This window comes from Diplotaxodon limnothrissa, linkage group LG22 (genome assembly GCF_057381915.1).
Source record: "Diplotaxodon limnothrissa isolate DT_005_m linkage group LG22, D_limnothrissa_male_GT1.1, whole genome shotgun sequence".
Taxonomy (NCBI): Eukaryota; Metazoa; Chordata; class Actinopteri; order Cichliformes; family Cichlidae; genus Diplotaxodon; species Diplotaxodon limnothrissa.
The window spans coordinates 425,109-435,000 of record NC_140616.1 but is presented as its reverse complement, the minus strand read 5'-3'; the positions used below and the strand labels follow the sequence as shown (position 1 = coordinate 435,000).

At 47.7% G+C, this 9,892-nt stretch overlaps 1 protein-coding gene across 1 annotated transcript in view; it reads right to left on the bottom strand.

Moving 5' to 3' along the window:
* The window catches only part of rfx5 (regulatory factor X, 5), a 6,158-nt gene extending 3,776 nt beyond the window's left edge, over positions 1 to 2,382 (bottom strand). The window contains exons 1-8 of the mRNA XM_085346067.1: positions 2,259 to 2,382; positions 1,319 to 1,473; positions 1,153 to 1,186; positions 987 to 1,069; positions 752 to 874; positions 524 to 640; positions 351 to 429; positions 56 to 254 (exon numbers count right to left, since the gene is read on the bottom strand). Coding sequence (XP_085202193.1) covers positions 56 to 254; positions 351 to 429; positions 524 to 640; positions 752 to 874; positions 987 to 1,069; positions 1,153 to 1,186; positions 1,319 to 1,440 — 757 coding nt within the window. The 5' untranslated portion in view covers positions 1,441 to 1,473; positions 2,259 to 2,382. The remainder of the gene's footprint in view (positions 1 to 55; positions 255 to 350; positions 430 to 523; positions 641 to 751; positions 875 to 986; positions 1,070 to 1,152; positions 1,187 to 1,318; positions 1,474 to 2,258) is intronic.
* Between the last annotated feature and the right edge of the window lie 7,510 nt (positions 2,383 to 9,892).

Genomic DNA, 9,892 nt, shown 5'->3' with positions numbered 1-9,892 from the left:
CACACACACAGAAACACAGACACACACACAGACACACACACAGAAACACACAGACCTGCGAGCGCGGCGGAGGACACGAGCTCGGCCTGACTACAGCGAGGGTTGACGATGTGCTCCTGGATCAGGTAGCGAGCGATCTCCACCACCGTGTCGAACGAGCGCTTCAGGATCTTTTGCGCCCAGTCACAAATCAGCTCGCACGCTGCCTCTGTCACTTCCTGTTTGTAGGTCTGGACCAGCTCGGTGAGCTCCGCCTGGAGACGAAGAGGAACAAACAGTATTCATCACCAACAAATTGCAAATAAATATGACTGGTACTGCAGGACACAGGAGTACTGCACTGTGAGTACCGGGTCATTCTTCAGGTCGAGGTTGGGCAGCAGAGGCATGTTGAGGACCGTCTTCCTCCTGATGCCGCTGTAACAGTACGTTTCAGCGGGTTAAGGAAGGCTAAAGGTTACTCCTGGCATTCCTGACCTTAGACTGGGTTCGGGTTTTCTGCACTTTTAATCTGAAAGGATATTTGGACTGTCCTCGGCCTCCGAGCCGTCTCGCTTTGATGTTGGGAAAAATGTCTCTGATGATCTTCCCAAAGTTGGCGGCGCTCAGAGGACGCTGCTGCAGGTTCTCACAGTACCTCCTGCAGGACAGACAGACGCACAGTCAGGAAAGCATCGGAGCGCCATGGCAACCAGATCTATGTCAAACCACCCTTGTTACAAGGTCACTGTGCGTGTGTGTGATTTCTGACTTGTAGGTCTCGTAGACGTCCTGTTTGGGCAGGCAGGTGTCTGAATGCTCCTCCAGGTGACTGCGGATCCAGTTACAGGTGTGAAGCTGGTCGGCCGTGTTAAATGAACTCGAATCGCTGCCGCTGAGAACACAAATTCAAGATTTACAGAGGTTCACCGTTTCTGACAGAAAAACGACGAATCACAAACTATCAGGATAAAAAACAAAGGAGCAAAATGGAGAAGCAACGTCACCTTTTGTCTCCAGAACTCGGTCCAGAGGGCAGCTGCAGGTACAGGTACAACTTGTCATTGTCAGAGAAACGCTGAACATCTTGCTGTTGAAAAAAACCCCACAGTGAATGAACCAGACCTGAGGTGAGCACCAAACCAGACTTTAACCTCACATCAAGTTTCTTACCAGGATCTGCTCTACTTTGGTCTGAACGTGTTTCCTGTAAGAGGACAGAGAACATGCTGATCAGATCCATCACGAACACCACACAGGGACGTCAGAGCTTCAGAAATTCTAATCCCCATTTTCACACACAAACACTTCCTGCTTCATTGCCCTCACTCAGACTTACGAGATGTTGCTCTTCAGTTTCTGCAGCAGCATGCTGGGCTCAGTGTCACCCTCCCCTGTCTCCAGACCGCCCTGGCCCCTCCGGGAGGCCTCGGCCCGTTGGTGACACTGGTCCTCGGACATCAGGACCAACTAACCAATGCTGTGAAACACCATCTGAGAGAGACACACAGGAAAACGCACACTGTAAGGACAAAAGCAGCAACTGAAGCCAGCTTTGTGGATGCTGTCCAGTCTGGGGCCTGCCGTCTGCCTGCAGCGAGCTCTTTATTCATTTTTTTTTTAAAATCTTTGCAGGGTTTGTCTGCAGTTCTCTTCTCAACAAACTCTGCTGTGCGTATTGCAGCCCACTTGTCAACCGATCAAATTGTGTCATCCACGCTCAACAATGTGCAGTCAGGATCTTAGAAGACTGCACGCAGACCCCCCCCACCAATAATGTACATGGACAGACACATTTAAAACCAGCCTGCCCACCTGCAGTTCCTCTGAAGTTCAGCAGAGGGGCCAGCATAGGGTCAGTCCCCACAGACTCCCATAGCTTTCCAGCAGAACTAACCATGTTTAATAAAATATGATGAGACACTAACTGTGTTCAGGAAACAGTTTAAGAACTAATTTGATCAGCTTTGGCCTAAAAATCAACAATTAGTTACTAGGACATCAGGCAGGTGTGGCTCTCAATGCAGTTCACAGTCCTGCTGCAGTCCAGTGTTGGGATCCAGCGGGCCCTGAGGTATCACTGCTGCCCAGCTTTACTATACAGGCCTGCGGGGTCCAGAAACCTCAGAAACCGCCAAACACTTCCCTACTCGGACCCCACTGGGGACTCAGGTTTCACGTCTCGTCCATGCAGGCCCTCGATGCTGATCCAGTTAGAACGGTTTAATTTTACCGACCAGGTTAAAAAATCTGGATGTAAACAGATGCAATCAACCCACGTTCCGGGTCACAGCTCTGCGGCGGCTGCGCGGCTGGCAGCCCGACCGCGGGCGGTAACGGAGAGACCAACGCCGGCTGTGTTACGGCAATCCCCGGAGCGGGGGAGGAGCAGCACGGAGCCCGCTACCGTTATCGGGAGTCGTCTGTGTGGCCGCAGTGTTTACAGCGCCGGTGGTCATGTGCTGCCATTTACAGCGCGCGCGCGCACATACACACACACGAGCCCAGCTGAACATATTACTCCGAAGCTAGCGGGCTAATCCCGTCCTCCGCGTAGCTACCGGAGGCGGCCCAGACTCGGTGGCTGAGTTGTTCTGAACAGATGTTAGAACCGTTTCACGACTGTCACGCGTGCGTGAATCGGCTCCCGGTTAGGATGCCGGTGATGTTCCGGATAACAGACATATACGGGCTACCTGCATGCTAATCATCATAGGGTGGCTCACAAGCTAAGCTAGTAGCTAACTGATAAGCATTAGCTAGTAAGCGCTGAAACAGCCCGTTAAATCGTTTCAGCGCGATCTTTTTCATTTCCAAATAATTCTTGATAATGATACATAAATTCTGTTATTACTGTATGATCCAACAAGCGAAGCCCGCTTCACTATTTATTTTAAAAAAGAAAAAGAAAGTACCTGAGCCAAGATACAGCAAAATTCCCCTTTTCAGATTTTTTTGTGATTGGACGAGTTTGTTATGTCTGCCTGACTACAAACCCAGCGTCTATTCCCATTGGTCAGTTCTCAAAAATCTACCCAGACACCAAAAGCGGGTTTAATCCTATTCGTCGAGTAGAAATGTTTTTAGAACAGGAATTAATTTGATTGGACGCCTTTTCCTGGTCTGCCCAGTTACAAAATAGACGAATTCTTCTGTCGAATTCTGCATAGCAACAGCGAAAGCGAAACCAGCTAATACAAAACGTAAAATTGACATGCATGTAGAAATGTTAGGAAGAAGCAGGGAGCTCAGGTTCTCCAGTCTGAAATGATCATTTAATATTAATAAACTGAATTCTCATTAACCACATAAAGGATATGGTTAAATATTATCTCTAATTGCTTAGGGTATAAAATCTACACTACTCTGCCTGGTTTACACCCAATGTCATTTACCCATTATATTGTATATTGTATAGCTTTCTTGTTATATGTAAAATTGTATTGTATTTATTTAAATTTTTACTTTTTAATTATTTTACCTGCATTTTTTAATCACTCTTATATTTAAATGTTCATTTGCTATTTTATCTAGGGATCGAGAGTAACGTAGTTTCTATTCTCTGTATGTCCTGTACATGTGGCAGAATTGACAATAAAGTTGACTTTGACTTTGACTTGATCTGTTTTTTTGCCTACAAACCCCAAGAATTTTATTGTGGATAAAAGATTAATTTAAAAAAAACACATTAGAATAAAGTCAACCATTCAAATGCCATGCTATGGTAAAACTATGTTGAACAGCTGATGCAAATCAGTGATTCTACTTTTACTGAGGACATATTTAGCTGTTTAATCTTCAAGGAAAACAGCTCTTTATTTTGTCACATGAATTTTCCATCATACAAAAGAGAAAGTACACAGAGTAAACAGGAACAGACAGGAAGAGAAAGGTTTGTTAGTGATGCTGAAACCCCTGCCTCTCGTCTTCATTCAAACGCGCTGCAGAGAAACATGAACACAAACATTAGTCACATCTACAGATTGCAAATAAAGCTTTGTTCACGCTGCTTACATATGACTGCTCACCCAACCATCCAGGCTGTCATGTTGTAAAGTTTGCAGACGACACAGCTGTGGTTGGTTGCTTCACAAACGATGAGACCGGCTACAGGAAGGAGGTGGAACACTTGGAGGACTGGTGCAGGAAAAACAATCTCTGCTTAAATGACAAGAAGACGAAGGAGAAGATTGTGGACTTGAGGAGGGGAAGACACACACACACACCCCTGCACGTTGGAGGATCTGCACTCTAAGTAGTACCCAGCTACAAGTACCTGGGTGCGTACCTAGATAGCAACCTTACCTGGAAAAACACTTCCAGCCTGATCAGGAAGGCTCACCAGAGGCTCTACTTCCTGAGGCAGATGAGATGCGTGGGAATGGAGAGCTCAGTCCTCAACTCCTTTTACAGATGTGCGGTGGAGAGTGTTCTGTGCTCTGGCATCAACGTGTGGCACAGAAACTGCACTGAGGCAGAGAGGAAAGCTCTACACAGGGTGGTGAAGGAGGCAGTGTCCCAACCATCACAGACATATACACCTCCGGATGCAAGACGAGGGCCACCTGTATAGTGAAGGACCCCACTCACCCAGCACACTCACTTCTTGTCCCGCTCCCCTCAAGCAGGAGGCTGAGGAGCATTAAATGCAAAACCACCAGACTGAGAAACAGCTTCATTCCAGAAGCTGTGAGACTTTCTCGATACATAAATGGACAAGAACTGATATTGTAGTACCTTAACCACTACTGACACCGTCACTTTATCAGTGCTGGACATCATGGTCGTTTGCTGCTGTATCTATACTCCATACTGGTACTCAGGTTTTTGCACTATTTATTTGTTATTCTGTTTCTTTCGCTCCGGGACCGTGTGCACATCATTTCATTCCACCTCATGTAAACATGTGATGCGAATGACAATAAAGAATCCTTGAATTCTGTTCATCTGGACGTAGCGTTTTCAGTGGGAGAAACGTTTCGTCATCATCCTGGTGACTTCTTCGGTCTCAGCTGACTGCAGGTTTCCCCAACCTTATAAACAGTACATTTTCATAATATTGGGGAAACCTGCAGTCAGCTCAGACTAGCTAGCAAGCGCTGAAACAGCCCGCTCTTTCTCATTTCCAAATAATTCTTGATAATGATACATAAACCCAGCGTCTATTCCCATTGGTCAGTTCTCAAAAATCTACCCAGTCACCAAAAGCAGGTTTAATCCTATTCGTTGAGTAGAAAGGAGGCTGAGGTCTTTTAACATCTGCAGGAAGCTCCTGAGGATGTTTTACCAGTCGGTGGTTGCTGGAGTACTTTTCTATGCTGTGGTGTGCTGGGGGAGCAGCACAGCAAAGAGGGACTCATCCAGGCTGGAGAAACTGATCAGGAAGGCTGGCTCTGTGGTCGGCATGAAGCTGGACACTCTGGTGACAGTGGCAGAGAAAAGGACATTAAAGAAACTGATGGACATTATGGACAATGCTAGGCATCCTCTGCACACGGCCATAAACAATCAGAAGAGTCTGTTCAGTGACAGGTTGCTTCTCCCCAAGACAAGAACTAACAGACTTAAAAACTCCTTTGTCCCACACGCCATCAGACTGTTTAACTCCTCTCTGGAGGGGAGAGGGAGGGGAAACAGGAGGACAAAGGAGGGGGGAACAACTAAGCTGTAGTGCCTCTTCACCTCACTGTACAATACCTTTTGTGCAATACTTTTTGTAAATAGTCAACAGTGCAATAGACTCAATACTTGAAATGTGCAATTCACTTGTATTTTTATTTTTTATTCCTATTTATTCTATTTATCCCCTTTGTATATTTTATTTATATTTGTCTCTGTATTTATGTGTGTGTGTGTGTGTGTGTGTATATATATATATATGTATATAGCAGCTGGATAGCGTAGTGGTTAAACTACACGCCTTTGGAACAGAGGATCGCAAGTTCGATTCCTGCCTGGGGCGTCTGTATCCAGTAAGGGTCCTAAGGCTAGACCCCCTATGCTAAGCAAGCCTACTGCAGACATGAGCGAGACAGATAAATATGAAGGCATGCCGGCTCGGACGTCGCCCGGATCAACAAGGTCCGCATCAGGTGTTGAGGAACCAGGGCACCCTGACGAAAAGTGGGCTACTGGAACAAGAAGGCATCGATGGGCAAGGGACGAAAACAGGGCGTTGTTGGAATGCTACTACGCAAGTAACCCCGGCGGAAGGGGCTACATGAATAGGATGAGGGACCTATGGATTCTTCGATACCCAACATCCACAATGACGGCGAAACAACTAGTAGCTCAGTGTTCCAACATTCGAAAGAAGGGACTGCTCTCACAGCTAGAGATTGACGAGGTACAACACAAATGCTACGGCAAGGAGGAGTCAGGACGCCAGGTCAGGGGGGAGATATCATCACCCCCACCCGAGATTGGGTACATAGCCCCAAGTGCGATAGGAGAAGGACCGTTGAGTGCGAGAGGAACTGACCTGAAAAATAGGATCATGGCCAAGCTTGAAACCTGGATCCCCCGTAGCCGGTTACCAAGATTACGTGAAGTACCCTCAGAAGGTCTGCTAGATGATGTTAATGCAGCACTACGGGCAATACCTACAACCACGATTACCGACACTAACAAGCTGATCTACAATACGGCAGCAGTGATCAGTGAGATGCTTGGCTACAAGTTGAACAGCCACAAGGGGCAGTACCCTCCATGGAGAAGGAGGCTAGAGGGCAAGATCAAAGTAGCACGGAGGGAGGTTAGCCAACTAACAGAGTTGCAGAAAGGTGTGACAAATAAGGTGCCTAAGAAATACAGCAAGCTGTCCATACCTGAGGCCTTGGAAACTGCCAAGCAAAGACTCACAGCCTTGGCCAGCCGCTTGAGGAGGTACACCAGAGAGATAGAAGGCAGGAGAATAAACCAGCTGTTCTCCACAGAACCAGCAAAGGTGTACTCTCAGTGGCAAGGGAACAATAAGAGAACAGCACCACCAAGGCTGGAGACGGAGCAATACTGGAAGAGCATATGGGAGAAGGATGCAACCCATAACGGCAATGCTCAGTGGCTAGTGGATCTGAGGGCAGACCACAGCGACCTCCCTGAACAGGGTCCAGTAACCATCACAGTGGCAGATATCCAAGAAAGGGTCTCCAGTATGAAGAGTTGGACAGCACCAGGGCCCGACATGGTTCACGCCTACTGGCTGAAGAAGCTGACTGCACTCCACGAGCGTCTGGCAGCACAAATGAACCAGCTGCTAGTTAACGAGAGACACCCGGAATGGCTAACTGAAGGCCGGACGGTCCTGATCCCCAAGGACCCCAAGAAGGGACCGGTCCCCTCCAACTACCGACCAATAACCTGCCTCAGTACTACATGGAAGCTCCTGTCAGGCATCATATCGGCTAAGATGAACAGGCACATGGGTCAATACATGAGCGGGACACAGAAAGGAATTGGCAAGAATACCAGAGGTGCAAAACACCAGCTACTGGTAGACAGAACAATCAGCCGAGACTGCAAGACCAGACTGACCAACCTGTGCACTGCCTGGATTGATTACAAGAAGGCCTATGACTCAATGCCCCACAGCTGGATACTGGAATGCCTAGAATTGTACAAGATCAATGGGACCCTAAGAGCCTTCATCAGGAACTCAATGGGGATGTGGCGTACAACACTAGAGGCCAACTCCAAGCCCATAGCACAAGTTACCATCAAGTGCGGGATCTACCAAGGAGATGCTCTGTCCCCACTGCTGTTCTGCATAGGCCTGAACCCCCTCAGTGAGATCATTAACAAGACTGGCTACGGATACCGACTACGGAACGGAGCAGTTGTCAGCCACCTCCTGTACATGGATGACATCAAGCTGTATGCCAAGAGTGAACGAGACATCGATTCACTGATCCACACTACCAGGCTATACAGCAATGACATTGGAATGTCGTTCGGACTGGAGAAGTGTAGTCGGATGGTAACAAAGAGAGGGAAGGTAGTCAGAACTGAGGGGATTGAACTACCAGAAGGCAACATTGCAGACATAGAGGACAGTTACAAGTACCTGGGGATCCCGCAGGCAAATGGGAACCATGAAGAGGCCGCTAGAAAGGCTGCAACCACCAAGTACCTGCAGAGGGTCAGGCAAGTCCTGAGGAGTCAGCTGAATGGTAAGAACAAGATCCGGGCCATCAACACATACGCCCTGCCCGTGATCAGGTACCCTGCTGGGGTAATAGGCTGGCCAAAGGAGGAGATAGAAGCCACTGACATAAAGACAAGAAAGCTCCTGACCATGCATGGAGGGTTTCACCCCAAGTCCAGCACCCTGAGGCTATACGCTAAGCGGAAGGAAGGGGGCCGGGGACTGGTGAGTGTCAGCACCACAGTCCAGGATGAGACAAGGAACATCCAAGAATACATTGGGAAGATGGCCCCAACTGACCGAGTGCTCAGTGAATACCTCAGGCAGCAGAAACCCAAGAAAGAGGAGGGAGACGAGGAACCATCATGGAAGGACAGGCCCCTGCACGGTATGTACCACCGGCAGATAGAGGAGGTGGCTGATATCCAGAAATCCTACCAGTGGCTGGACAAAGCTGGACTGAAAGACAGCACAGAGGCACTAATCATGGCAGCACAAGAACAAGCTCTGAGTACAAGATCCATAGAGGCTGGGGTCTATCACACCAGGCAAGACCCCAGGTGCAGGCTGTGTAAAGATGCCCCAGAGACAATCCAGCACATAACAGCAGGGTGCAAGATGCTAGCAGGCAAGGCATACATGGAACGCCATAACCAAGTGGCCGGCATAGTGTACAGGAACATCTGTGCCGAGTATAACCTAGAAGTCCCGAGGTCAAAATGGGAGATGCCCCCAAGGGTGGTGGAGAATGACCGAGCTAAGATCCTGTGGGACTTCCAGATACAGACGGACAAAATGGTGGTGGCTAACCAACCGGACATAGTGGTGGTAGACAAACAGAAGAAGACGGCCGTAGTGATCGATGTAGCGGTTCCGAATGACAGCAATATCAGGAAGAAGGAACACGAGAAGCTGGAGAAATACCAAGGGCTCAGAGAAGAGCTCGAGAGGATGTGGAGGGTGAAGGTAACGGTGGTCCCCGTGGTAATCGGAGCACTAGGTGCGGTGACTCCCAAGCTAGGCGAGTGGCTCCAGCAGATCCCGGGAATAACATCGGAGATCTCTGTCCAGAAGAGCGCAGTCCTGGGAACAGCTAAGATAATGCGCAGGACCCTCAAGCTCCCAGGCCTCTGGTAGAGGACCCGAGCTTGAAGGATAAACCGCCCGCAGGGGCGTGCTGGGTGTTGTTTATATATATATATATATATAACAATTCTGTAACTGTAACTTCGGTCGTTGCTGTGCTTTTTGGAAGTCGAATTTCCCAGAGGAACCCACCCGAGGGATTAATAAAGTTCTATCTTATCTCTTATCTTAAATGTTTTTAGAACAGAAATTAATTTGATTGGAAGCCTTTTCCTGGTTTGCCCAGTTACAAAATAGACAAATTTTTCTGTCAAATTCTGCGTAGCAGCAGCAAAAGCGAAACCAACTCAAACAAAACAAAGTTGACATGCATGTAGAAGTGTTAGGAAGAAGCAGGGAGCTCAGGTTCTCCAGTCTGAGCATTTTATAATAACTGAATTCCCATTAACCACAAAGGATGTGGTTAAAATATTTACACGATCTCAAATTTCTTAGAGTAAATAATGCTTTTTCCCTACAAACCCCAAGACTTTTAATGTGGATAAAAGACTAATTCCAAAAAGTAAAAAAACAAAACCCCCATTAACCTCCTTTTTTTTTTTTTTTTTTTTTTTTTTGGCCTGTCCCGTTTGGCTCTTTTGCCATCAGAATTGTTGTCTAAAGGCAAAGAAAGATGCCCAACGG